This window comes from Gamsiella multidivaricata (assembly GCF_025024155.1).
Source record: "Gamsiella multidivaricata strain RSA 2152 chromosome Unknown BC939scaffold_28, whole genome shotgun sequence".
Taxonomy (NCBI): domain Eukaryota; kingdom Fungi; phylum Mortierellomycota; class Mortierellomycetes; order Mortierellales; family Mortierellaceae; genus Gamsiella; species Gamsiella multidivaricata.
This window is the reverse complement of record NW_026251736.1, coordinates 168,442-194,575: the sequence shown is the minus strand read 5'-3', so window position 1 is coordinate 194,575 and position 26,134 is coordinate 168,442. Positions and strand designations below refer to the sequence as shown.

Below are 26,134 nucleotides of genomic sequence, written 5' to 3'. Positions count from 1 at the left end.
GATGACCAACCCCCCCAACGATGCAGCCGACCATAATGGCCCCTCCAAGGTCGGCACCGTATTCGCACACGAGTACTACACCTTCCTCAGCAAGGATCCCGCCCGCCTCTACTGCTTCTACAACAAGAATTCGACCATGAGCCATGGTGTACAAGGATCCGACACTCAGATCTGTCAAGGACAACAGGTAAGTCGCACTTCAGATCAACTCAAATCCGATCCCAACTGCTCGCTCGTGGTACAACAATTAAACATCCACCTGCGCTTTTATTTCAATAGGCCATTCGCGCAAAGATCCTTGATCTCGGATTCGAAGATTGCAAGGTCCTCGTCAGCGATCTTGACTGCCAAGCATCCCACAACAACGGAATCATAATCCAGATCCTCGGAGAAATGTCCAACAAAGGCGGCCCAGCTCAAAAATTTGCCCAGACCTTCTTCTTGGCGGAACAGCCTCAGGGATATTACGTCCTCAACGATATCTTTCGCTATCTCAAAGACGACACAGACGATGATGAATATCCCAAAGAAGCTGAGGACGTCGTCGAGGAACCAGCAGCACCACAGCCGATCGATGCCACCGTCCCCCAGACTGCGCCCAAGGAGGAACACACAGCCGCTCCTACCTCCGCGCCTTCTGTTCACGTGGAACCAATCCCGCTTAAAGTAGAGGCCGCACAGGAGAAGTCAGCGCCTATCCTCATCCCCGTCGAAGAAGGCAAGCCTACCGAAAAGCATGCGGACAAAAAGACCGACAAAAAGGCGGACAAGAAAGATGCTCAGAAGAACATCGTCAAATCGGATGAAGGGAAGCAAGAGGTCACGGAACCCGCCAATAAGGAGGATGTCCTTGTCACGGAACCCGCCAAGAAGGAGGGCACCTGTGTCACGGATGCCGCCACCCCTATCGCTGAACCCACTTTCTCCCCACCTCCTGCTGCCCAGACCTTTGCTACGGCCCAGACTTTTACCCCGGCTCTTGCCCCAACTCTAGCGCCTACACATCCTCCCAAACTCAAGACCTGGGCGAACTTGGCTGCAAACAATTCAAGTCAGTGGGGCACTCACGTCGCATCCGCCAAAGCCGCAATCGTCACCACTCCCCCGCCTGCCCCAGCCAAACCCCAATCCACACCTCAAGCTACTACCATCGCCTCGACCCCCAGACCTCAAGGCCGACCAGAATATCACTCGATTTACATCAAGAACGTCACCGAACGCATGACTCTCCCTCAACTGAGGGAAGCCTTCAGCAAATTTGGAACTGTCAAGCACCTGGAACTCACTCAGAAGAAGAACTGTGCCTTCCTGGACTTCTCAACCCCAGAAGCCATGCATGCGGCATTGAAACAGAACATGGTTGAGGTCGGAAATGACGTTGTCTTAGCAGAGGAGCGTCGTCGTGGGGGCGGACTTGGAAACCAGAGTGCTGGACGTGGCGGATTTGGACAACAGCATCATAACGCGTCTAATGGACATGGACATGGACAGCACCAGCAACAGCAGCAAGGAGGTGCAGGCAGCCGCGGCGGACGCATTAATAACCCGCGTAAACCGGTTCAAAACAAGAGCGAGAAGTTTGCCCAGCCCGCTGTTGTAAAGTGATACGTATAGTGAAATAAACAATTGCTTTTTACAACGAGCGCAGCGGGTTCGAAGACAAGAGGTTTCTCATGAACAACAAAGAAATATACAGTGGGGAAAACTTATTGATAGGCCGTGCCATTGCTCTGCAGATTGTCATCCAGGACACCATCGCTACTATACCAGTTTGTAGACATAGTACTGCAAATCCACCCCACCATGAACCTGGTATCCACGGAGCTCCGGAATCTCCCATCGCATCGACAACACAACCTTCTGCCGCCGTTCCACAGCTTCCTTCAGTAACCCCGCTAGCTTCGACAATGCCTCAGGCAGCAAATACACAAAAATATGTGAACATTCATCCAATAATATCCTCATTGTCATCGATTCCTTTCCCTCTATCTCCGCTCCATGATCGGCAGCCGTGGGCGTCATGATCACGCTCAACGCCTCGTCCCTAGTCGTCAAATCTCCGTGATACAACTCCAACCGTCCTAAGACCCCATACTCCTGCCCATCATCATCCCCTTCCCTCCTTCCATCATCATTGTTCCGTAGGATCTTGCCCTTGGCATAATCAAGAAGTTCTCTATCAAGATCCACACCAACGGCACGTCTGAGTTGCGATCGCGGGAAAGCCTTGAGCGCCTGAACCAGAACCAACCCATCCCCACAGCCCAGATCGAGCAATGTACCCGATTCTGGTCCTGAGAAATCGACATGACTAAGCAGCTTGCTAAGAATGCCCTCTGGTGTAGGACGGAACGGGGATACGAACCCACTGGCCCTACATTCATACACCAACAGAGACATACACATATGCGCGTGTTAATAAGGATATGCGTTTAGTCCGAACCGCCACTTCAATTGAATGCCTCTTGCTATCGGTCGCACTGTTACCAGTCGAAAGAAAATAGTCGAGTCGCCTTTGGTTTGTGTTCGCCGAGGAGTTCTGGGTTGTTCTTGTAGCGGTCGTGCTCTTGCTCTGCTTGTTCTTCCTGTTCTTCTCCAACGTTGTCGACGCAGTCGCTGTCCTTGTCCTGTCTCTGAATCTCGGCCTGCTCCATCGTGTTTGGCATCAAATTTTGAAGGATTGATTCGAATAAAGATGATGCACATCTTGCAAAACTGTGACCCTTTAAAAAATAGTCGAATCCATTGACTTATGCCTTAAACTGGCGTTCAATTGCGGTTTGCTTTATTCGCATGCCAGTGTGTTTTCTGTCTGGTGGGTGGGGAAGGAACTTATGTTCAGTGATAGTAAGATTGAGGGTAGAGAAAGTGACCCGACTCCGTTTAGGCCTCAGGCTCACGGGCACCCTCTGTAGCCTCTGTCTGGTTTGCAGAAGCTGTTATTCATGCCGAGTAAAGAGCAAAGAATGAAATTGTTAGTTTTAATAGGAACAAACGACAGCGATAGAGGCAAGTCATTCAAGGCAAATGCAAGGCCGTACCTCCTTCCTGCATATCCGAGGTCCAGAGAGTCAAGTTGTCTCTCAAGAGCTGCATGATCAACGTCGAGTCCTTGTAGCTCTCCTCGCTCAAGGTATCCAGCTCAGCAATGGCGTCATCGAAGGCCTGCTTGGCCAAGTGGCATGCACGGTCGGGCGAGTTCAAAATCTCGTAGTAGAACACAGAGAAGTTGAGGGCCAATCCCAGGCGGATGGGGTGAGTAGGTGGCAACTCCGTGATGGCGACGTCGCTAGCTGCCTTGTAGGCCTCCAGAGACTTGTCTGCAGCCTCCTTGCGCTTGTCGCCCGTCGCAAACTCAGCCAGGTAACGGTGATAGTCGCCCATCATCTTGTGATAAAAGACCTTGGACTCGCCCAGGTTTGCAGACGGGATCAGGTTCTTCTCGAGCACATTGAGGATGTCATTGCAGATATCCGCGAGCTCCTCCTCGATCTTGGTGCGGTACGTCTTGATCATCGCAACGTTCGACTCTGAGCCCTTGGATTCTTCCTTCTGCTCAATCGACGACACAATGCGCCAGGACGCACGGCGGGCACCGATCACATTCTTGTAGGCGACCGAGAGGAGATTACGCTCCTCAACCGACAACTCTGTGTTGGCAAAAGCGACCTCCTTCATGTTCTTGACCATCTCTATTGAAGGATCGGATGCACATGTAGAGAATGAGAGATAACAGGTGAATATTACTGGATTACTCAATCGCTGACAGAATATCACGCCAGTTTCCTTCAAGCAACCCAGGAACTATTCAATTGATCTCTTTTTATCGCAACCCCTTTCTTTCTTTCGACGCCTTTTTTTCTGCTTTTCTCTTTCCTATGACAAACGAATGGAAACCAATGGAAATACATCCATTTGCAAATGTTCATCATGTCCTATCAGGGCCAGTAGCCGAATCACAAAAGCTCCTCCTTATGCGATAAAAGAAAAAGAAAAAAAATGTGACGTGGGAACGCGGAAAAAGTGAGGGGCAGGCAGCAAGTAGGAAGGAAAGGGAGACAGCTGACCAAAGATACTGCAACCCAGCAGGCAGGGAAACCACAGCAAAAAAAAAAAAAAAAAAAAAAAAAAGCGGAAAAGCAGTTTACAAGGAACGATACATGAAGATAAAGGGGACCAGAAAGTCAGCGAGGTTCCGTAATGGCGAACAACCTCAGTTTGGAGATGAGTACTCAGCAACAACTGGCGTAGTAACAGCTGGCAGCACTCCAGGAACGCGACACTTTTGTTATTGTTCTTCGCACCAGGTACTGAACCCTCCATTCATTCGTGGTCATCTGTTGCTGCATTCCCTCAAACTGCCCCACATATACTACTGCATGGGTTGCACTCGGCCATTGGTGGATGCATCTGTGAAATATGTGATGTATACACTGTCTCGTCACCAAAAATGTCTATGACATGCCCACATGGAGGTCGATATCGCTACATTATTTAGAGAAAGCAAACCAACATAATAAACCGCGCAAATGACTTTGCAATGATGCATTTTCCTGTTCAAATACGTTTAAATCGTTTCGAACTGAGGATGGTATGTACAAGAGAGTTGACAATGATACTCGATGGATGATCTTTCATTCACTCTTATTGTTTACCTTCATAGCGCTCGGCCTGCTCGGCAAGCTTGGCGAGATAAACGTGGTTGTCGCGAGTAAGAGTTTCGGCCATGGTGTAGTGAGTGTGTTTGGGTGGTTTGGGGAAAGTGGTTGGATAAAGAAGTAAAAGGATAAGAAACAAAAAAGGCGAGGCAGTTGGATAACAAGGAGGATTAGGAGGATTTGCCTGAAGACCCCTTAAAACCCATCTTCTCGTCCTGTGCCGCGTGATCCCTGTCCACGAAATGACGCGCGGAGATGCACCTTCACATACACACCTGCTCAAAAATGAATAAGTCCTCACTCAAAAAAAGGACGGGGCACTTGGACAATTTATTTAAAGTAGAATGGTATTCATTGGGAGACGCAAGGTATCCAGGGGGGAGGGGAGGGGTGCATGATCATTGAAAATGAAGCGCTATCTATACAATCCGAGGAGAATGAGAAACAAAGGCAAAGATCACTCCAGATACAATGCCAGCAGCGGGCAGCGTCGCCACCCGGTCGAAGAGAACACCGAGGAGAACGCGTCAGTTCAAAAGATCTGAATCCCCCTCCAGAGAGCAATCCAATGGCTGTAGTCGCGCCAGTGATGCAGTGGGCTGAGGACACAGGAAGAAACAGCTTAGAACACGTCAGGATAGTGATGGATGTGCCCATCTCCACAGAGAAGCCATGAGGTGGAGTCATATAAGTAGCCTTGTTGCTGAGGATCTTCATGACGTGGTATCCGTAGGTCATAAGGCCAAGGTCAATGACAACCACCGAACGCAAGAATCCAAACAGGCACAGAGGTATTGAGGACATCGATATTGGTTATGCTCCAAATGTAATAGATAGTGACGAGAGGGCCGATAACGTTAGCAACATCGTTTGGCCCGTACGCAAAGAATGGGAAGCGGGCAGTGATGACTTGAGCCAGAAGAAGAGGCGCTCGGCGTCATTGTCGAACTTCGTGGCATGGGCATGGGTCTCATCCACATTCTTATTCTCGTTCGTGGTGTTGATGTCGTGATATAGACCAGCAAAGACTGTGCTCTTGAGTCGCTGAGCAAAAGTTTTGTCTTTTTTTTCAAGGCTGATAAGCGAGGGACGGACCTGTCCGTCTTCCAGATCAGATCTAGTAGTGGTATCCGCCTTGCCGGCCTTCATCCCGAGCTGGAACATTTCCTTCGGATTGATGGTGGCCATTTCACGCTTGCTGACAAAGGGGATGATGAAAAAGTGGTACCATTTGAGGTCCTCGTTGTCCTGGATCTTGCGACGGAGGTAGGGACGGAGGAAGAAGAAGAAGTACCAGATAAATACAGCAGCGCCAACGCCGACAGCGATGCTAATGGGGATGCCGACCGAAGCCTTGCGAATATCGGACTTCTGTGAGTCTTTGAGGATGATATAAAAAATGTTAATCATGGTGGCAACACCACTACCACCAAAGGCCGAGATGCCGGCGCCAGTAATGGCACCAAAGATGTCGTGTGTTGTCGAGACGGGCCACCCACGAGAGGGCGCGAATAGGACTCACGAGGATGATCCTATTAATGTGAGTACCATCATCAGTTGTTGCAAAGCAAGTGAAAAAAAAAAAAAAAAAATGAGTGGATGGACTTGTGCACGTTTAAGGACGCGACAATGTCATAGAGAGCCAGAATACATATCATCAGGACCTCAGGGTTGTCAGAGTACATCTGAGGACCGACAATTTCGTCCTCGATGGTCTTGATGGTCTCGATGGTGTTGGCACCGAGCAGCATAGTACCACCGAACCCACAGAAGTAGGCGATGATCAAAGTCTGTGCAAGGGTAGTTGAACCGGAGCCTACGGAAGTTATAATGGAATTGGCAACATCATTTGCACCTGAAGACACCAGAGGAAGTGTATTCGTTAATGAACGGATCTTGCCTTGAGAAAAATGTTCATTGAAAATGGTTCATGGGATTATGGGCTCTCACCAATTCCAAAGACGTCCATGAACGCGAAGAAGAGACCAACGCCAAAAAGAAAGGTGTAATCGTGGACTTGCATCATTTTTGCAGTTGTAACGATGGAATGAATTGAAATGGATATCGAAGTGGGAACGGGAGGGCGGAGTACGCAATGGATGGGCAAGTAGTTAGAATAGTTGCTGCATTGACAAGAGATCAGAAGGAAGCAGACACCGGGACTTCGTAGTTATTTGAAGCGAAAGAAAGTGACTAACCTGCTACCGATCTTTAGTGTGGACGAAGAGGGGCTCGCACTTCAACTGTCATCATGGCACAACCCCGGTAGAGATATCAAATGTATGTCTGTAAATGGTAGGGCGGTGCCTGGACCATGTGGACCAGAGGAAGTAGCCTGTGGAGCGTGCGTTTTGATTCCGGTTCCAAGACATGTCAAGCAAGGTGTGGAACGGGAAGGGTGGGGATGTGTACACAGTGCATGATTTGAAGCCTCTCGACGTATAGTGGGTCGGACAATCTAGTCCGGTGCTACCCAGCCTCAAACATGGTCAACAGGCATTCATTCTTTATTTGAGGGTGATCCTTAGCACCAAGGGACACTTTGAGACTCTGGTAACGCTGGAAGAGATAGCCAATGAGTGATTCAGAGCGCCCACCGTGCCTTATCCATTTACCCCCAATTCGTCTTGGTAGACAGATGCAGGGATACAATACAGTCATGTGCCTCTCCGCAAAAGCAAGCACAGCAATTATTTTTCCTTTTGAAGAGGTTACTTGTGGGTAAACAAAATCGAGAGACAAGCCTCCCGGTGCCCCGCTGCAACGACCTTCAGAAGCAACCCTTTGGCTGATCCCCCTCTTCAACCGCACACCTTCAACCTCGACAGCCAGTCAACCATGCTCTCTTCACGGACGCTGGCCAGTGCCATCGTCGGCGCGATCAGTCGGCCCCTACAGTCGACCATGCGTACTTCTACAAGGGGATTTGCTTCGACAATCTGTGTTCGCTCAATGTCAATTGGAGTACAGTCTGGAAGTGAGGCCCCTTCTCAGGAACAACCCATCGACGGATACGGGTCCCTCGGTGGATTCCAGCTTAAGCCCGCGTCTCCCTCGTACTTCACCACGAACCCAGTCTATAACGAACTGATTGTCAACCTCGACTACACATACCGTCAGTATCGACCCATCACTAAACCTTTCAAGCAAGCACTGCGTCCCAACTGGCTCGGAAAGGAGGCTCTCAGAACGGCAGTCGGCGTGGATGCGTTGAAGACATCGCAATACCGACTCATTGTCTCCAAACTGAACCAGCTCGCGACCCTCACTCCACGACCTGCACCAGTCGAAGCCCTCTTCAACCAATTCTCAAAGACTGAGGAACAGATGGCCCAAAAAGCCAAACCACGCGTCGTCGATCACCTTGGACGAGCATTGGCGACTGGACGTAGAAAGGAGGCCAGTGCCAGTGTCTATGTTGTCGAGGGGGACGGAAAGATGCTGATAAATGGACAGGAGGCAGCCAGCTACTTTAAAAAGATTCAGGATCGTGAATCATTGCTGAAACCCTTCGAAGTGACTAGCCTGCTCGGGAAATACAATGTCTGGGCATTAGTCAAGGGTGGTGGTACCACTGGTGTGTGACGCAAGGAATATTGCATGCTATGCTTTGCTATGCTATGCCGCGCTCGCTTTCCAACCTGTGTCTTCAATGGAACCTGACCATTTTTTTTTACCTTTTGCCCGGTTCTCATTTCGATCGCAGGTCAAGCTGAAGCCATCTCTCTTGGAATCGCAAAGGCACTGATGACACATTCCCCAGAACTGAAGCCTACATTGAGAAAGGGTATGGTCTTTTGTGCTCAGTGCTATGTACTTCATGAGCTGTAGCTGTATGATGATTTTGAACTGATATCGTATTTGATCTAACTCTCTTATTTCCATTTTCTCTTTGTGTAGCTGGATGTATTACGCGCGATATGCGTGTTGTGGAACGTAAGAAGCCCGGCCAATACGGAGCAAGGAAAAAGTTCCAGTGGGTCAAGCGTTAAAGGAGAGGAGCAAAAAGCAATTGGGCCTAGGAGGCCGGTCATCAGCTACAAATTACAATATAGTTCAATCAATCATCAACCGTTGCAGCCCAACTGCGCGCAGGTCTATGTTTGTCTTCTCAGTCCTTGTTGTGCAATGGTCGGGTACTGTGTTTCTGCCACTTCAGCTCGTACGGCCCTTTTATCTTTGGTTGTAAAAGCGAATGCTTGTCGAAAGAAGGCTGCTCTGTTGTTGCTATTGTTGTTGAGCTGGCTGTTTGCATGGTAACCTCTTCTTTCCTTCCCAGCTGGGCTGTTGCTGCTTCTCTTGGCAAATAATCTATCAGGTTTAAATACACTCGCTTGTTTTCCCGCGCGCGAGAGGGGAACGGACACTGCGCCCATCCAACTGATTGCAGTGTAATGAGGACACTGAATCATCTTTCATTCACTCTCCTTTCTTTTTGTCATTCAATTACCTTGCGCATTCACTTTCAAGTGCATATTGCCCACCACACCTTTCTCACTCTCACTCTCACCTCTTGAAAAAGGGAGCGTGCTTTCACTGCAACGCACGGCGCCTCAATAGCGCCCTCGCTCGCCCTTTGGTAAAACCTACTCTTCCGCTCTTAGCCACATTCGCCCTCATTCTGCATTCCACATCCCACAGCAACAGTAAGGATCAATGAAGAAGTTGACCATCGCCCTACTATCTGGTGTCAACGAGATACCCGGACACTATCTGCCTGGCGATACCCTCAGCGGTAAGAGAGAGAGGAATAGCACTTCAATTGATAATTTAATGGGGATATGAGGTAGAAGGGGGTGAATAGCTGAATCAACGTTATTGACGACATGCTTGGGTAGGTCATGTCCATCTGGTAACCTCTTCAAGCCTTAAATATACATGCGTGAAGATCCAATTCATTGGCCTGGTCACCACAAAGCTCGCTAAATCAGAGGGCCAGGCCTATGTTATCAACCAGCAGGTCGTCCTTCTCGGCAACGCCAACAACGCAGTTGAACACATGCTGGAGGAGGGGAAACATAGCTGGCCCTTTCAGTTCACGATCCCGCTGCAACACTTACCGTCGTCGGGAAAGGTATATGTGAACATAGCCGATGGGATTTTTCCACTTGAGCCGTGCGAGGCAGCAGCGATGTCGAGGATCAATTATATTTGCACCAATGGCACAGGCCTGTACTTACAACATGCTTTGCATCGTTTTCATTGTAGTATCGCCATGGAACAGTCAAATACACACTGTCAGCAACTCTCAGCTCACTGGGATTCTTGGGTGGAATGCAGGAGCTCAAGGCGACAACGGCTGTTCCAGTCAAGGATCGGATCAACATCAGGACCGAGCCCTACTCGTCCCCGATCTCCGCCAAAGGAAGCAGTAGTCTTGGTCTAAACATGATCTCAACGAATGATCTTGCAAGCGCTGTCGTCAACCTCTCTCGAACTGCCTATCTCAAAGGACAGCGACTACAGCTGGAGATCGATCTTCATCACCCACTAAAGATCCATAGAGACCCTGGCTGCTTTGTTCAACTGCTTTGCAAGGAAAGTTATTACGCAGGCGAGTAAGTTGGATTTGAATATCATTGTCGCTATGTGAACGATCGGAATGAATGGACAATAATGAATTCCTAAAGTAAGGAACCATCTCCGTCTTTCAACCGGCGATTTGCAGGCACGCAAGGGAATACATGGAGACAATTGCGACATGTGCGGAGGCAGTGGTCGTCAACTCCAGCTTGAACACCGGAAAGATCGTCTCCGGTCTGAATGTTCCTGACAGTGCCCTCCCGACCCTATCGGCGACAAAGGTCATCTCTATTGAATACCATCTCAACATCCTTTTCGACATGCGGGTCAAGTCCAGCTTCCTTGAAGGACGGCATAACAAGAGGGTCAAGAGCAAGATGCGGAACAAGATATTAAGCAGCCCCGGCGGCTTTGAAATCCAGATCCCCATCGTCATCGGGACCATGTCCGACAGTCTGGACATTCAGCGATCCAACTTTGCTCAATCGCCGTCAGCACACCACCCTGCGCTGCAGATGCAGCGTCTCCATTCTAGCTCCAGCTGCTTGACTCTCACCGGATCGCCTTCTGAATCTCAGCCCTCTTCGTCGTCCTCGCCCCAGACATCCACCTTACACAACTCTATGCCTTCACCAAAAAATATACCAAAACCACCTGAATATATACCTGGACCTTTTCGAGGAGGTGGAAGAGAAGCATCGTCAGGCTATAGCACTTTGCAGGCGAGTCCGAGAAGACAGGTAAACGATTCTAGCCCAGCATCAACGTCGCTTGTGCCAGCGAATTACTCGTCCATCCGGGATCGAAGTCATTCTGCAGCTGCCCCTCCTCTTCTGCCTTGGCCGTCAACAACGCTGCAGGTCAGCGACATCCACCGCCACACGACCTCCGCAGTGGAAGATCCGAGGTCCATCAAACCGCTCCCATCCGTACCTCAAGAAGCAGCAGTACTCCAGCCCTCGCCCGTATCATATGCGTCACCCACGTCCATGTCGCCTCCGTTCTCAGGACCGTCATCAAATATGCATGCGCATCCCTCGATGGCGCCCTCTCAGCGATCTGTACCCTCTCAGCGATCTGTACCCTCTCAGCGATCTGCACCCGCGACTGTTCCAGCGCCTCGCCTTCCACGACGCCCATTGGTACCAAATCTGTCAGTACAGCCATTATTCACGTCGCCCCCAATGGGCCCGAATGGATATCCTCAGGAGAAGAATGAGCCGCCTCAGCCAAGGATTCTTCCTTTGCCTTTTAACATGACAGTCGAGATGCCAACTGCACCTCCTGCTGTTGATCTTGGACTAGGCCCAGCCTCGCCTCGTCCTGAACATTCCCAGACCTTTCGCCGATCTCGCCGCTCTTCTGAACCCACAACCCCTACTCAACTAGTTCCGCACGATTCAGGAAATGACCCAGGAGGTTATTTCCATTTTATCCCTGTACCACCTGTACTCATGTCTTTGTCTCCCGTGATGGCGGCACCAACAGCAATGAATACACCAACAGCACCGATGGCGCCACCTTCTCCGATGTCGCGAACAGCGGCGGCTACTCGAATGTCATGCACAGCATCGACTTCTCCAATGTCAAGGACAGAGCCAACTATACCGATGGAATCAACTGCACCAATGGCGCTACCAATATATGCGGGCCAGTCGCGGAGGGGCTATGCAGAGAACAGGGATGAGAACCCTGCGTATAAAACTGGGCACATGTCTGAATATGCTCGACGCAGTTAAACACACTGGAATACTTCATATAATATTAAACCACCATGATACGCAGTCATGGCCATGGTCAAGGTCAAGAGGAAAAAGACCGTGTTGCCACCAAATGATCAAGCATATTCTTCCCTTCGCTTATTGTCAACCTCGCTTCTTGTCGCTTCGCTTCGTACTCCACAGGAAATGGCCGACCAAGACCTGAAATGTATTTATGGGTTCCCATTGCGCTTCGGCGCAAAATTCATGATAGTCATTTTATACCAATTAATGTTGTACTTACACGTTGCTTATGATGGCTAGGCAATATTCTGACCTGTCGGAGTACATTGAGCTCCTTGGGAAAGGTACTTTCTGACTCTTGTAATCAACACGCTCGATAAAGGCAGAGGTAAACAATGGCCTCACGTCGACTTTTGTTAATCCTTCTTAGGCTTGTGTAACGACTTGTTCGCGTAACGTATTCCTGCTGCATGCATGCATGGGCTAAGCATGGTGGTGTACAAATGCTTGAGGACAACGAACTTCGGGCGATAATTCTAACCTCGATTTATCGACCTCAGACATATTTTGTGTGGCCTGTGCCAACAAAGCCTTTGGGGCTGCTCTCGTCTGTCCCGCTTGCGAAGCTAGTCTGACACAGCAGTAAGATTACCAATATGCATGGCGCATACAACACGGATATTCTTTCAGTTGGTGGGCACTTAAACGCTCGATATATTTTGTATTATTCGTCCTTGTTACGATAGGGACGATGTTGTCTTTGTGGAACTCAACCCCGGTCAGGAGTATCGATCTGTACGCATAGCTCCGACTGGAAGTGGTTTATTCGTCTTGATTTCAAGACTATATACTTATTGTTAGTCTCATCCTTTACCAGTCGATCTTGTCCGGTCTGCGTCCTGAAGTCATCATGGAAATATGCACACGCGCCATTTCCTTCTGGACATATCAGACATCGCAAGAAGCCAAGTATCAGGAAATGATACAGAAAACTTTGGAGGACAAGCTGAGTCTCTGTGAGAAACAGCAGCAGAGAATGATACGTGAAGTCAACGCCGAACTCAACGGTACATTGTTGTCTCGTAATTCATGGTCAAATACAATGACCATGCTTCGCACATGGTAACAGATGGATGATTAGATGGCTAATGCAACCACTTCTGATTCATGTTTATCCAGGTTTTCGCAATAAAATGAACTGTAAGTTTACGTATTCCAATGTGCGAGTAGAGTAGTTTTGACCATGGGTTACATTTATTGCTTTTCTATTTGTTCACAGCATTGCAGAAAGACCTTGAGCAGGAGAAGCGCAAGACGGCAGATTTCAGTGAACAGCTGGACGAAAAGTCGCGTCTACTATCCAAATTTCAGACACTCTATGAGCGTCAAAAGAGACGGCCTCTGTTCGCAGATATGCCCAAGTACTCTCATCAGACGCAGGAGAGAGATGCCATGCTGAGCAATACTGGCGATCCTTATCGACTCTATCAGTCCTTAGTATGGATACCGTCGCGATAGTGATATTTGACTGGATTGCTACGAATCATAACTAACCTCGAAGATCTTTGTTCTCCTAGGATCTGGATCCACCCAAACAGCTGGGACATGACCATGCGCCGTTGCCACATGCACCACCACTGATATTTGCCACAGCACCTTCGCCTGCTTCAGTTCCGTTTTATCCTCTCCCCTCTCAAGGTAGTCAGGATCATCCTATTTATTCTAGTACACAGTCCCAAGCGACATCACTAAAGAGATTCACTTATCAACAATCCTATAGAGGCACGTCCATTTGTCTATGATCGTCCAAGCTCCTTTGGTAGCCAGTGCAAGATCTTAAGTCAGCATAGATCGTCCTTACAAAGGGACTCAGATAACTCTGCGAGAAGTGTGCAGCGGAACATGGAACTGAGGTCCTATTCCAACCGCTCGATCGGCTGGCAAGTGAGCGGGCAGAATGCAGGCCAGCCTGGTCCTGTGCCTGCTGCCCCTCGCATGATGTCTTCCAGTGAGAGCTCCTAGGCCCACATGGCCTGTCTTATAGGCTCTTGCTCAGCTCCGGCAGAAATGTTTGCTAGAAAGTAATCGAGTTGGTTGCATCCTTCGTCTTTCTTTGCCTGTTCAGCTGTACAAACTGCAGCAGTCTCGTGCGAATAAAATTGCCCCGTATGAATTTTTCCCACGATGCAGAATAAGGTTTCTCCCCTCTTTTATTTTCCTCCCTCTGTCTGATCCGTTGCAACTTCACATCTCATTCCTCCTCCATTCCACTCCACTCCACTCCGTATCTCATTCAATCCTCATCATCTCCATGGCCTTCTTGAAAACGCCCCATCTGGCCTCTGCATTTTGTGCAGCTACCAGGAATATTACCCATCAGCAGATATTAGTCAAGGTATGTCAATCAACCAGGCACAAATAGCTGCTTTGTACAAAGAATGGAGGTTACGGCTTGACCAGGAAAAGGCCCAATAGTAAACAACAGCACCTACAGGCGATGGATGACCAGTCGACAATATGGCGCTGACATACTATTACAATCCATCGATCTGCTTGATCTCCAATACATAGCATTTCCATACCACACTCAAGAGCCATCATGCCGCCGCCAGTTCCCCTCCTCCTGCCGAGGGCTTCATGCCCGGTGTTGCCAATTCTAAGTTCATCAAGAGCACACACCACGAAGCCCTCAGGAACCCTGAGCTCGCCAGTGTTGCCAATGGTATGCTTGGAAGGTTAAGCTGGAAATGCCAATCCTACCATGGTTGATGATACTTTTCAGTGGTACTAATTCTTTTTTTTTTTTTTTTTTTTTTTTTTGTTTATTCGATGCAGGGGAGACTAAGAAGATGAATACTTTCCAGGCTGTTAACGATGCCATGAGCATTGCTTTAGCCACTGATGATACTGCATGTGTGTTTGGAGAGGATGTCGCCTTCGGAGGCGTCTTCCGCTGTACAATGGGACTCGCAGAGATGTTTGGTACGTTGGTATTGACCGATGTTTTTCTTTTCTTTCTTTCATTGAGCTTACTAAAACTTGCTTGCTATTCTGATGACGAATTATCGTTCCCTCTAGGACGTGACAGAGTCTTCAACACTCCCTTAACAGAGCAGGGTATTGCTGGATTTGGTATCGGTATGGCAGCTATGGGATCGACCGCCATTGCTGAGATTCAGTTCGCAGATTATATCTTTCCAGCCTTTGATCAGGTACGTAACATTCTTAATTACTCTCTTTGAGGAATATCGAACGTGAAGTCGATAATTCGTCGTCATTGCATTTCGGTCCTTAATGCATCATCTTATATTGCGCTGTAGCTAGTGAACGAGGCTGCTAAGTACCGTTACCGCTCTGGAGGAGAATTTAACGTCGGTGGATTGTGCATCCGCACACCAAGCGGTGCCGTAGGACATGGTGGCCACTACCACTCCCAGAGCCCCGAGGCTTACTTTGCGCACACCCCTGGTCTCAAGGTTGTCATTCCTCGCGGTCCAATCCAGGCTAAGGGCCTTCTCCTGGCCTCAATCCGTGATCGCAACCCTGTTATCTTCATGGAGCCCAAGATTCTCTACCGCGCTGCAGGTATGGATGTCTGCATCGGATCATGGTACTGTGCTGAGGTATTGCCTATTACAGTGTCAGAAATTAACCTTGAGATCATTTGTCCTTTTGACTTTGACTGACTAGTCGAGATGGTTCCAGTCGGCGACTACGAATTGCCCCTGGGCAAGGCCGAGATTCTGACGCAGGGCAATGATTTGACAGTAGTCGGCTGGGGTGCACAGCTCTATGTTCTCGAGAACGCGATTCAGCTGGCCCAGAAGAAGATGCCCGGTCTCTCGGTCGAGCTGATCGATCTCCGCTCGATCTTGCCTTGGGACGTCGAGACCGTCTGCAAGTCTGTCAACAAGACAGGACGTCTCTTGATCGCTCACGAGGCTCCCAAGACCCAGGGCTTTGCTGCTGAAATCGCCAGCACCGTTATGGAGAGGTACAAAGCTTCTTCGCTCTTTATTTATGTTCTTAAGTTATCTTTTCTATATCGATATTGCAATATATACTAACGCTTACAACGGTGCTTCTTTGCATTGTTGCAAATAGATGCTTCTTGCGCCTTGAGGCTCCCCCACAGCGTCTCTGCTCCTTTGACACACCCTTCCCCTTGGTGTTTGAAAAGTTCCATGTCCCTGACATGATCCGTTGCGCTGAGGGTATTGAGCGCGCAATGAAGTTTTAGATGAAGCATTCTTTGGTTTTGGTTTTTTTTTGTTAGGAATATAGAATGGAGGACCTTCAAATACTTTTCAACAAGTTCATCAGCACAATAAACATGCATTTTAAAGACAGCGTCAATGTTATTCCCAATCCTTGAGAATAACTCTATGAATCCTGCGGCGCTTGTTTTTTCCTCAACTTGCCCAAATACCTCCATCGGCCACGCGGCGAGTCTTGTGGACAACCATCCAGCTGCTTCGCAACGTTATTGAGCGCTACTTTGATTGTTAGGTTCATCTTCTTGTGCTCTGCGACAGTTTCGAGCAAAATCCTATCGTACTTCTCATTCCACAAAAATCTCTTGGATGCGTCCTTTTTGAGAGACTTCTCTTGAAACCATCGTGCCTGGCAGGCCGACTTTGTAGTGCCTAGGCGCCGGGCGACTTGTTCGAAGACGACATCGCTCCCGCCGAACTTCTCGACCGCCGTTGTCAACACCGCACTTCGCTCTGGAGTCCACCGAATTTTGTTCCAGACAGACTGAGGCAGATCTCGATGGGAAGAGGATGCTGCTTCAGCTCCCGAGCCTTTGCGAAGAGAGTTGAAGTTGCTGTCATTGTCCCAAACGTCCGCGGCGCCATCCTTTTTTACCTTGATCTCAGACCATTTGGATCGGCATTGGACTGAGGTTTTCGATGGAAAAAGCCGTCCAATCGTGATCCAGTCTTCGGTCGTGAGTTTCGGCAGCGAGGAGTTGTCGTCGGTGTTTGTGTGTTCCAGCACGCTTTCACTGAGCCGCTTTTGCTGAATATCATCCACAGCGTTTATCATATTATCCAGCTCCTCAAGGCTCCACTGGGCATTTGTCTGAACCTGTTGGGCGGCCCATGCCTGCTGGCAGTGTCGACTTGTGCGAGGAAGTCCACTGGCGGACATAGCCTTTGCAACGTGCCTCCAAGAGTGTTCGCCGTACTTGAGAACCAGCTCCTCCAGCTGTCGCATCAGGGCCTTGGACTCAATCAATTCCTTCAACGAATAGTGAGTATATTCACGTTTCAGCACATCCAGTGAGTGCGTAGGGAAGTGTGTCTGCTGAAACTGAATCCATTTCTCCGCGCCGTGGGGTCGACCCTGCTTAAGCAGCTCCATCAGACGCTTCCTGTCATGCTCGTAAATTGGGGTGCCTCGGCGAGAAGTAGTATCACTTCCATGAGAATCAAAGGTCGCCTTCAACCAGCAATATTTGCATTGTTTTGGGCTGATACCGACATCAAGTCTCCGTGCAACAGCTGTCCATCGGATTTTTGGAGAGCAGGTTGGGTCGTAATGACCTGCATCGGTTTGACGCTGCTTGTCAAAGTTAGTCTCCTCCTGGACAATTCGCTGGAGCTCAAATATCAGTTCAGGAGTCCAAGAGTGTTGCGAACGTACTCCAGACTTGACAAATACTTGAGAGGACGTATTGCTGAGGACTCGTCTGCTGGCTTGCAATTCTTTGGCTTTGCTAATAACAAAGTGAAAGGCCCCTTGGCAGTTCTTAGGGGTGCGAGGCTGGTGACCGCTGCTGATATTGTTGGCGATGGCGGTCCAGTTATCTCCGTATTCCTGCCAGGCTTCCCAAAATTCCAAGACCTCAGATGCAGTCCAAGGCAGATAGTGTCGTCCGGGACGAAGTTCTCTGTGATAGACCCTCCACTGTGCACGGCAATCGTAAGGCGAATGACGGCCCTGAACGATCTCTCGGGAGGCTCTATACCAGTCGGGTTCGCCATCCACCAGTCCCATCCCAACGTGTGCTGATAATGATCGTTCTATGAACCCGTAAAGCGCCTGCCTGTCCTCCGCGGTCCATCTAATCCTGTTCCTAGCGAGGGTGATGAAGCGATAGCGCAGATGTTCCGGGCTGAACTCGGAATTGGAAGCCTCCCTGGATAATCTGTCCCAATCGTACAAGTCTACGCCTGTCAAAGATCTGCAACCACCCGTTGTCGGCCCCTCGGTCCCTCCTCGCCCGTCGCACCTGCTCAGATTAAATTTGCTGTTCTTGAGTACCCTCAACAATCTTGTATCCCGAAGCATTTTTGGGTGTTCCATGGAATAAATCGCGCCCAGCTTTGCCCACTGAGCCCGACAGAGTTCCTCTTCCGTTTGCATGGTCTCTGCTATCTCGGGCCACGTCTTACCCTGCCCCATCAGATGCACCAGCTCTGGCACTGACTTTTCGTGCTCAGTCGAGATCTCAAGTGTCATGGACCAATTCTTTAGGCGCTCATCCTGTATTTGCGCTGTCTTAAGTCGAGCCTTGCATTCAGCGACGGAAAAGCCAAGGGAGCTGCTTATATGGACCCAATTAGATGATGTGCAATAGTTGCAATAGTTAAGGAGTTTCATATCGAGCTCAGGTGTCCACTCTTTGGGTTTCGAGCTAGAAGCAGATGAAAAATTGGTTGCGATCTCAGAAATCGTAAATAGGGGAACGATTGAGTGCAGTTGAAGCGGTTTGGACATAGGACGTAGACCGACTAGGAACGATTGTGAGACCTAGAGGATAATGTTCACAGACGCCGTGTTCAGCAAGTACTCACAAGGCTGAATGCAATAAAGATGTATTCCTTGTTCAACGCTTCCGGACAATACAAGCATACCTTGGGACTAACACCTGGCACGGAGACGGTTCTCAGAGACGCAACGCGAAGTAGAGTCGCGCTCTGTAAGGCTCGTAACTGCAGCATTGGGTCTCACGGACGATGAGGGATTGAGGGATTGAGGGATGAGAGAGAGAGTCGCGGATCTATCGATCTACGAGACAAAGTAAGGTCCAATAATAAGGTTCGCTGTTAGTGTCACTTCAAGCGTGGCTGTCCTTAAAAATTGGTGGCAGCGACACTCAAATCTGGGCGAATCTCGCATACGAAACCCAAGGCGATTTTGCTTGTCGTGTTCTCTTTCAATAACCTTTACTTTGGTAACTCTGCTCAGCACATATTGCCAATATGGATACCACAAGTCCATTTATACAAAATCACATAGTGATCTTTAAAGCGCTTTTTTTTATTGTCGCATCTTGTTATACACGGAAACGGGGAATAGATACTTCTAGGCTCACTGCCTTTACTTGCGTGGTCGGTAGCGGTACGATCGTAGGCGCAAACTCGAGAGAACCACGCTAACACTCGATGCCGCCATTGCCAATCCTGCCCAGGACGGGTTAATTACTGCAGACCGCTTCCATGCCACCAGCACTCCTGCCGCAATAGGAATCATGACCACATTGTACATGAACGCCCACAGAAAGTTGATCTGGATCCGACGCACCACTGTCTTGGCCAGATCCCGCATCACCAGCAAGTCCGTCAGCGTATCGCGCAGAAGCACAATCGATGCCGCCTCGATCGCGATATCAGTCGCCGATCCGACAGAGATACCTAGGTTCGACTGCGCCAGGGCCGGGGAGTCGTTGATGCCATCCCCAACCATCGCCACAATAGCAGGACGCATCTGACGGTACGCGCTGTCCTCGGTTACGTGCTCGGAGGATGCGATGTTTGAAAGCCTAAAGGATGATTCGGTGCGCTGTTTCCAATTGAACAACTTGGACACTCCAGGCCTGGAGACCGGTCGACCGCTCTGCTGGAGCTGCTTTACCTTCGCAGCTTTGTCTTCCGGCAGGACTCCAGCGATGACCTTGGTGATCCCAAGCTGGCGCGCAATGGCCTGTGCAGTCGTGGGATGGTCACCCGTCAACATCCATGTCTCAACGCCCTGCGCCTCAAGATCAGCAATCACTTCTGCGGCCTCGGGACGAGCAGTATCGGCCACCGCAACTTGAGCAATGATCAAAGGAACGTTGGAAGAGCCAAGTTGTGTACTGCAGTTGCAGTCAATGCACTCGCAGAGCTCGCATTTACAAGTCGCCGCCGTGCTCAAACTGGCGAGGGACACGGCGTCGCCGTTACTGCTGACCGCAGGACTGACCGCACAAAGGACCACAGATTTTCCCTCGGACTGCCAACGACGAAGCTCAGCCTCGCGATCCTTCATGTTGACTTGGACTGGATAGTGTGCTCCGTTCTCCTGCATCCATTTTTCATTGCCGACCAACACATTCAGAGCGCGAAAGTGTCCATATCCTTCCAGCACCAGATTGTCATTCAAAGTCAGCGTCGCTGATAAACCACGACCGGCAACCTCGCGCATATGAGCGATTTTGACGTGATTAAACTGCTTCTGCAAAAAGCGCGCTTCGTTGTCCTCCTCCTGGAGTTGTTCGTCCTCCTGCACCGGTATCGCACTCATGCTTTGCGGATCGTTGTGTAATAGCTCTGCCGCACCCTTCGCAACGGCCAGCGCAACAGGATGGCTACTTCCAGCCTCAACCTTGCCCAGAATCTCAAGGACCATATTGGAGTCATTCTTGACGGACATGGGAAGAATCCACCAGTCGGTCATTTTGGGTTTACCGGTCGTCAGAGTGCCTGTCTTGTCAAAGACCACAATATCTAGTCTTTTGGCCATCTCCAGAGCGAATCCACCACCTTTGATCAAGATACCGTGCTTGGCTGCGACACCTGTTCCAACCATGACGGCAGCAGGAGAAGCGAGTCCCAACGCGCAAGGGCAGGCAATCACAAGAACCGCAACGGCATATAAGGTCGCATAGATCCAATAGCTCTCACCTTCGGGAATCCAATCGGCAGGGATGGCATCCAAACGTCCAGCGATCGCCCAGCCGGCAAAGGTCAAAAGAGCCAGGACGATGACAACCGGCACGAAAACACCAGAAATCTTATCACCGAGGGCCTCGATCGGAGCCTTGGGGCTGGCCTGGGCGTCTTGGACGAGCTGAATAATCCTGGAGAGAGTCGTGTCCTTGCCGACCTTGGTTGCCTTGACTTGGATGACAGAGGAGAGGTTGATGGTGGCACTGATAAGCTTACTCTTGCGCTCGATCTTTTGGACAGGAAGCGATTCGCCAGTGATCATAGCCTCGTCCACCATCGTGTTTCCCTTCCAGAGGATTCCATCGCAGGGGATGCGTCCACCAGCATTGACCAAGAGGATATCGCCGACCTGGATCAATGACGCAGGAATCTCCTCCGTGGTCTCGTCCGCCTTGACAAGAGCCGCTGTCTCGGGTTGGAGGTCCATGAGCTTGGTGATAGTCTCGGCAGTCTTACCCTTGGCCATGGCCTCGAGCCATTTACCCAGGTTGATAAAAGTTACCAAGAAAACTGCAGTTTCGAAAAAGTCGACGCCTGTGCTAGACATGCCCATGCTGCCATGAGCATCCTCGTGCTTATCTCTTCCCTTGACCATCGCAGCAACGATGCTTCCCAAACTGGCAAAGTAAGCAACGCTGGTTCCGAGCGCCACTAAAGTCTCCATGTTGGCGGTGCGAGTATAGCGGAGGGCACGGTACGCTTTCTTGTAGAACGGTTGCGCAAGCCAGAACTGTACCGGGGTCGCCAGAATGAACATGATCACGTCTGAAATCCTGAGCCCAGGGATGATTTCCTTCATCAGACTAGCACGGGCTGGGTTCGATTTCGGAAGCATCATCATAATGACCATCGCCACAATAAACATTGGCACCGCGAAAACGAGCGAGAGAAGTAGCCGGCGTCTGAGAAGGAGCTCCTCGCGCTTGATCTTTTCCTGAAGTGCGTTCCTACTGGTAGCGGCATCGTCCGCTGGCAATGATACGTCGAATCCAGTGTCCTCGACTGCCGCCATGAGATCGCGCACACCGATCAGGGTTGGGTCATGCACAACTACGCCTGACTTTGCTAATAGATTGACTTGGACTTGATAGATGCCTGACAAACTGCTCAACGATGCTGTATTTCAAAAGGATGAATAAAAAGTGTCAAATACTGCACATTTACTTGAAGTAGTAGTACGTACATCCAAAGCAACGGCATGCTTTTGTCCAATGTGCAAGCGGCTACTTACATTCAATGGCACTGACACAGCTGGCGCAGGTCATTCCAGAGATATCCAGCCGAGTCGTTGTGAGAGTGGTGCCGTCATTAGAGTCCTCTGAGGCATTGCCAAATAACGTTTGCTCATCGTCTGAGATCTTTTCGATCTTGATATGATCTGCTTCGAATCCTAACTCACGAATCTTGTCTGCGATCGAGGTGTTGGTCATAATACTTGAGGGCTCGTCCTGTTGAACTTGGTAGTCGAACTGAGCATGACCGGTCGCGAGTGAGACCTTGACAGAAGTGCGAATAACTCGCTGGAGGGACTTGAGCAATCCTTCAACTTTGGAGCTGCATGAGTCGCAGAACATGCCCGAGATATCGAGTGATGCTCTGAAGATACTAGACGTCTTGCGCTGGGCAGATAAAGTCTTGTTGGCTGTGATCGAAGATTGCGGCGCTACTGCAGAGCGAAGTGGTTCCGTGTATTTGCAGGAGAGGACATCATATCCAGCATTCTCGACCGCCTCTGTGATCAAGGAAGGAGGGCAGAGGTCTGGGCTTGCAAAGAGTGTCGCGGCACCGAGGAGCAGATTGACAGCGACAGATGCCTTTTGAACACTGGGTAAGGACAACAGTGCGCGTTCGATGGCACTGACACAGCTGGCGCAGGTCATGCCTTGAATGGTGACGGTAGCCTTACTGTAAGGTGCCGAGGATTGTTCCAAGACGATCTGCATATTTGTGAGTGTATTGAAAGGAGTGTTGGCGAAGTGTTCGGTGGAAGCGCTGGTGAAGTGTTGAGATATGATAGCGAGGAAATATACGATTGTGAGTTGCAGTATGGTTCGGTGGCAAAGAAAGCGCAAAGGTGGATGTGCACAATTGAACTGTGTGAAAAATGGAGAACTGAAAGAAAGATAATGACGAAAATAGGAGGGAAAGTATGGAGTATTTATACACAAAACGGATAGAAGGAATGGAATCAACCGAATTACTCGAAGGCGAAATTACGTGTCATTTCAATAGACCATCGAAGAAAAAAAAGTAAAGACGATGCCGAAGAGGGATTACAAGAATGTCGCGGCAATAAAAAAACGGCTATAAAATAAAGTTATCAGCCAAATCTGATTGGTTTAGAAAACTGCGCATAGCCTCTCTAAAAGCACAGCCTTCCGTAATTGCAAGCAGGCCTCAGGAACACACTCACGCCACCAATTTTGGTATTGAGGCTAAATTTACCCGTTGATCATCACCACCATCACCATCACCATCAGCGTCCGCCTGAATCACAAGACAGAACATTCCCAATCATGCCAGAGCATTCTTCTACCACGGCAGCGGCTGTTACACAGGTCCCAGTCGGCCTGCTGACCTGTCAGCACACACCATATCTGACGACCATGACCACCTCGGTCCTCTCATGTTCCAGCAAGCCCAACAAGCAAAAGCTGTACGAGGTGCATCTCCAGGACACAGGTGAGCGGTCCCTCCATTCAGGCTTCGTTCTTCTATCTTCTTTGGCAAAGGTAGTCATTAATCACTCTGTACTACGTAGTCCTGTTCCCTGAGGGGGGTGGCCAACCCTGCGACTATGGCACCATCAATGAGACTATTGAGGTCAAGAACGTGCAGAGGGTTGGTACCAACCATGTCCACCACATCACCGCACCTATGGAAGAGGGCGCCGAAGCTAGGCTAGCGCTCGATTGGGTCCGCCGGTTCGATCATATGCAGCAGCACAGCGGCCAACATCTGCTCAGTGCTGTTTTTGAACAGCCCGAGTTCGGCTGTGATACATTGGCATGGTAAGAAAGATTTCGCGCTTCTCATTTCTTTTCTTGCCGTTTCTCCTGCTTTATGTTGACTGATTCAATATATGGACGTTGGTGCGAATTACAGGGGAATGAACGCTACAAGGTGCTATGTTGAGCTCTCCAAGGCACCAACTCTAGAGCAGGTTCAACAGGTTGAGGATCGACTGAACCTCTACATTCGCCGCAACTATCCAGTCCACATCACCTTCACGGATCAGCGTCCAGCTACCTTGCCCAAAGGTACTTTCGTGATTGCGCTAAGCAATGATCCAAGATGATCAACTCATATCTCCTGATAGATGTGCTCATCAATTATGCTCTATTCGTTGCTGCGCAGATTACGTGGGTCCCAATGGTGTCTTTAGGGTGGTTGAGATCATGGAGGACCTCGATGTGATTGCTGCAGAACAGGATCCCCTCAACCACAAGGACCAGGATCAGCTGAATGGAGAACCCCCTAAGAAGCATGGACTCGTTCGGCTCGACTACAACCCCTGCTGTGGAACCCATGTCAAATCACTTAAGGATCTGCAATGTATTAAAATCCTGCACCAGGAAAAGATTCGGGGCGCCAACTGTCGACTGTTCTTTGTTGTTGGTCAGAGAGCTCTCAATCTCTTGCAAGAGACCTATCAGCTCACCAGGGACCTTGGTAGTGTCCTCTCTGCACCTGGAGGGCCTGAAACCTTTGTTGAAACAGTGGTAAAAACCCAAAAGCAAGGCCGAGAGGCGTTCAAGCAAGTTAAGACCCTGTTCAAAGAGATTGCGACGTATCAGGTTCGGGACTGGATCCAGGAACTGAAGGACAAGAACCTTATTAATGAAGGCGGGTCAAGTACACCGTACTTGATTAAGTACCACCGTGAGGACGCGGACATGGACTTCCTGATTGTCTTGACATCTCTGCTCAAGGATCATGACTTAGTTAAAGGCCAGCGGATCTTTGTTCTCTCGGCTGGTGATAAGAAGGAAGGTGGACCGATAATCATCACAGGACAAAACGAGGACATGGTCAAGAAGGTCGCGGACGAGATTAGCAAGTTTGTCGAGGTCAAGGGCGGAGGGAAGGGGAGGTGGCAGGGCAAGAGTAGGTCGTGGAAGGGTCTTGAGACTGCTCATGCTGCTGCTGACACTTTGATCTCCAGCGAAGGCGCTATGTAAAAGCGACGATGTACTTATACACGAATAGGTACTTTACAGACAATAAAAACAGCGTGTCCTTCCGTGTGCTTCCTTCGTTGGCGAAAAATGAGCTCTATTCGATTGACGGACCCCGCGACCACTAAACATTGGGCCCTAGAACGCGCTCGTTAATGATATCCACCATGACCACCATGGCATTTTAGCATGCTTGAAAGACAAGACATGAAGGGCTAGCGCGGCATGACAAACAACGGTATTCAGCCCTTCACCTTCAACATGCCACATCTACAAAGACTTCCCACAAAATTGTTCCCGGCGTATTAGGTCCTGGTCGAGCGCCTCGGCTGCATTGCAGATGAAGCCGTCTCTTGATCGCGAACCCCTTCTTTCTCTTCCTCCCTTGATTGCTTGATTATCATGCTCAGCTTGTTGTCACCATAGGCTAATACTCCTTTTTCTTTTCTACAAGGTTGTCGCTGGCTTGGTAGCCCTCCTTGGATGCAGGCTCCCCATTCGACTTCCAGCGCCCCTTCTTGACGCTTCTCCTTCTGTGGCCCCTCTTTCCGCCTCCCCCGGTATTTCCATACTGCCGCGAGTGTAAGTTGGCGTGGTTATCCGCTACTCTCTGTAGAAGGTACCGAATTGGGACGATAGTGGTCTAGTCAGTTTACACTTGTCCTCACGCTGCAGATTCATTCAGAGCGACCAACCGATAGTCGGGGCTTATCTGGCTCCTCGTTTTCTCTTTTCTTTTCTTGAGCTCGTCTTCCCTCTTTCTCGCCTTTTCCCTCCATCTTTACCCATTAAACCTGCTCCTTTTACGCGCCTTGCCGTATTTCTCCTCTTTATACCCTAAAGTACTAAGTTGCATCAAAAAGAGGAAACACAAATAGGCGCTGACAACCTCTTTGCTTACCCTGCATAAGAACTCCACCGGCTCGCCTCCTTGTCGACCCTCGATCGATCACCCCAGATTCAAAATCCATGCACTCCTCACCTCTTCTGATCTTGGTAACCGTCTTTGCACTGGTCGCAGCTGCCATGGGTATACCTCTTTACACACACGAATACATTACATGCCTGTCGTGTTGCATTCCTTTAACTTGTAAGATATCTACCGTCTGGTC

The 26,134-nt window shown here is 49.7% G+C and overlaps 11 protein-coding genes across 11 annotated transcripts; 6 read left to right on the top strand and 5 right to left on the bottom strand.

The window, feature by feature from the left end:
- Nucleotide 1: 1 nt before the first annotated feature.
- Nucleotides 2-1,605, top strand: BC939DRAFT_476653 (uncharacterized protein; the record flags this gene model as incomplete). The annotated part of the gene is made up of 2 exons (XM_051558609.1): nt 2-187; nt 280-1,605. The coding sequence occupies 2 exons, from the start codon at nt 2-4 to the stop codon at nt 1,603-1,605; spliced, it is 1,512 nt and encodes a 503-aa protein (XP_051412812.1).
- A 156-nt stretch (nt 1,606-1,761) lies between these two features.
- Nucleotides 1,762-2,654, bottom strand: BC939DRAFT_476652 (uncharacterized protein; the record flags this gene model as incomplete). The annotated part of the gene is made up of 2 exons (XM_051558608.1): nt 1,762-2,374; nt 2,488-2,654. 2 exons carry the CDS (start codon nt 2,652-2,654, stop codon nt 1,762-1,764), a joined length of 780 nt encoding a protein of 259 aa, XP_051412811.1.
- A 63-nt stretch (nt 2,655-2,717) lies between these two features.
- BC939DRAFT_449738 (14-3-3 protein) lies at nt 2,718-4,805 on the bottom strand. The gene is made up of 3 exons (XM_051555423.1): nt 4,656-4,805; nt 3,042-3,692; nt 2,718-2,936 (listed from the first exon to the last, which is right to left on the bottom strand). Exons 1-3 carry the CDS (start codon nt 4,726-4,728, stop codon nt 2,884-2,886), a joined length of 777 nt encoding a protein of 258 aa, XP_051412810.1. The 5' UTR covers nt 4,729-4,805; the 3' UTR covers nt 2,718-2,883.
- Nucleotides 4,806-5,471: 666 nt separating this feature from the next.
- BC939DRAFT_476650 (uncharacterized protein) lies at nt 5,472-6,684 on the bottom strand (the record flags this gene model as incomplete). Its single annotated transcript, XM_051558607.1, has 3 exons — nt 5,472-6,175; nt 6,310-6,474; nt 6,609-6,684. 3 exons carry the CDS (start codon nt 6,682-6,684, stop codon nt 5,472-5,474), a joined length of 945 nt encoding a protein of 314 aa, XP_051412809.1.
- A 926-nt stretch (nt 6,685-7,610) lies between these two features.
- Nucleotides 7,611-8,650, top strand: BC939DRAFT_396504 (ribosomal protein S9/S16-domain-containing protein; the record flags this gene model as incomplete). Its single annotated transcript, XM_051552300.1, has 3 exons — nt 7,611-8,235; nt 8,365-8,445; nt 8,559-8,650. 3 exons carry the CDS (start codon nt 7,611-7,613, stop codon nt 8,648-8,650), a joined length of 798 nt encoding a protein of 265 aa, XP_051412808.1.
- Nucleotides 8,651-9,192: 542 nt separating this feature from the next.
- Nucleotides 9,193-11,952, top strand: BC939DRAFT_138978 (uncharacterized protein). Its single transcript, XM_051550134.1, has 4 exons — nt 9,193-9,393; nt 9,497-9,732; nt 9,867-10,216; nt 10,327-11,952. The coding sequence occupies exons 1-4, from the start codon at nt 9,315-9,317 to the stop codon at nt 11,918-11,920; spliced, it is 2,259 nt and encodes a 752-aa protein (XP_051412807.1). The 5' UTR covers nt 9,193-9,314; the 3' UTR covers nt 11,921-11,952.
- A 16-nt stretch (nt 11,953-11,968) lies between these two features.
- Nucleotides 11,969-14,069, top strand: BC939DRAFT_515604 (uncharacterized protein; the record flags this gene model as incomplete). The annotated part of the gene is made up of 8 exons (XM_051561147.1): nt 11,969-12,110; nt 12,466-12,547; nt 12,652-12,700; nt 12,783-12,972; nt 13,085-13,105; nt 13,185-13,402; nt 13,483-13,603; nt 13,686-14,069. 8 exons carry the CDS (start codon nt 11,969-11,971, stop codon nt 13,925-13,927), a joined length of 1,065 nt encoding a protein of 354 aa, XP_051412806.1. The 3' UTR covers nt 13,928-14,069.
- A 147-nt stretch (nt 14,070-14,216) lies between these two features.
- BC939DRAFT_483951 (thiamine diphosphate-binding protein) lies at nt 14,217-16,145 on the top strand (the record flags this gene model as incomplete). Its single annotated transcript, XM_051559224.1, has 7 exons — nt 14,217-14,300; nt 14,498-14,627; nt 14,741-14,887; nt 14,984-15,117; nt 15,226-15,490; nt 15,596-15,899; nt 16,010-16,145. The coding sequence occupies 7 exons, from the start codon at nt 14,217-14,219 to the stop codon at nt 16,143-16,145; spliced, it is 1,200 nt and encodes a 399-aa protein (XP_051412805.1).
- Nucleotides 16,146-16,254: 109 nt separating this feature from the next.
- BC939DRAFT_492541 (uncharacterized protein) lies at nt 16,255-18,939 on the bottom strand. Its single transcript, XM_051559529.1, has 2 exons — nt 18,769-18,939; nt 16,255-18,664 (listed from the first exon to the last, which is right to left on the bottom strand). Exons 1-2 carry the CDS (start codon nt 18,853-18,855, stop codon nt 16,289-16,291), a joined length of 2,463 nt encoding a protein of 820 aa, XP_051412804.1. The 5' UTR covers nt 18,856-18,939; the 3' UTR covers nt 16,255-16,288.
- Nucleotides 18,940-19,152: 213 nt separating this feature from the next.
- On the bottom strand, nt 19,153-23,100 carry BC939DRAFT_449713 (E1-E2 ATPase-domain-containing protein). Its single transcript, XM_051555422.1, has 2 exons — nt 22,076-23,100; nt 19,153-21,960 (listed from the first exon to the last, which is right to left on the bottom strand). Exons 1-2 carry the CDS (start codon nt 22,785-22,787, stop codon nt 19,235-19,237), a joined length of 3,438 nt encoding a protein of 1,145 aa, XP_051412803.1. The 5' UTR covers nt 22,788-23,100; the 3' UTR covers nt 19,153-19,234.
- Nucleotides 23,101-23,283: 183 nt separating this feature from the next.
- Nucleotides 23,284-25,091, top strand: BC939DRAFT_449711 (uncharacterized protein). The gene is made up of 4 exons (XM_051555421.1): nt 23,284-23,526; nt 23,606-23,855; nt 23,950-24,104; nt 24,202-25,091. The coding sequence occupies exons 1-4, from the start codon at nt 23,361-23,363 to the stop codon at nt 25,023-25,025; spliced, it is 1,395 nt and encodes a 464-aa protein (XP_051412802.1). The 5' UTR covers nt 23,284-23,360; the 3' UTR covers nt 25,026-25,091.
- The last annotated feature ends 1,043 nt before the right edge of the window (nt 25,092-26,134 follow it).

Coding starts and splice junctions, on each gene's coding strand:
- BC939DRAFT_449713 (XM_051555422.1), bottom strand. CDS start 22,787: ATGCAGATCGTCTTGGAACAATCCTCGGCACCTTACAGTAAGGCTACC. Junction 21,961..22,075: donor CTGTGTCAGTGCCATTGAAT/GTAAGTAGCCGC, acceptor TTTGAAATACAG/CATCGTTGAGCAGTTTGTCA.
- BC939DRAFT_492541 (XM_051559529.1), bottom strand. CDS start 18,855: ATGCTGCAGTTACGAGCCTTACAGAGCGCGACTCTACTTCGCGTTGCG. Junction 18,665..18,768: donor TGCCAGGTGTTAGTCCCAAG/GTATGCTTGTAT, acceptor ATTATCCTCTAG/GTCTCACAATCGTTCCTAGT.
- BC939DRAFT_449711 (XM_051555421.1), top strand. CDS start 23,361: ATGCCAGAGCATTCTTCTACCACGGCAGCGGCTGTTACACAGGTCCCA. Junction 23,527..23,605: donor GGTGCATCTCCAGGACACAG/GTGAGCGGTCCC, acceptor TGTACTACGTAG/TCCTGTTCCCTGAGGGGGGT. Junction 24,105..24,201: donor TCCAGCTACCTTGCCCAAAG/GTACTTTCGTGA, acceptor GTTGCTGCGCAG/ATTACGTGGGTCCCAATGGT.
- BC939DRAFT_449738 (XM_051555423.1), bottom strand. CDS start 4,728: ATGGCCGAAACTCTTACTCGCGACAACCACGTTTATCTCGCCAAGCTT. Junction 3,693..4,655: donor GCAGGCCGAGCGCTATGAAG/GTAAACAATAAG, acceptor ATCCTTCAATAG/AGATGGTCAAGAACATGAAG. Junction 2,937..3,041: donor CTCGGATATGCAGGAAGGAG/GTACGGCCTTGC, acceptor CATGAATAACAG/CTTCTGCAAACCAGACAGAG.
- BC939DRAFT_138978 (XM_051550134.1), top strand. CDS start 9,315: ATGAAGAAGTTGACCATCGCCCTACTATCTGGTGTCAACGAGATACCC. Junction 9,394..9,496: donor GCCTGGCGATACCCTCAGCG/GTAAGAGAGAGA, acceptor ATGCTTGGGTAG/GTCATGTCCATCTGGTAACC. Junction 9,733..9,866: donor ACTTACCGTCGTCGGGAAAG/GTATATGTGAAC, acceptor TTTTCATTGTAG/TATCGCCATGGAACAGTCAA.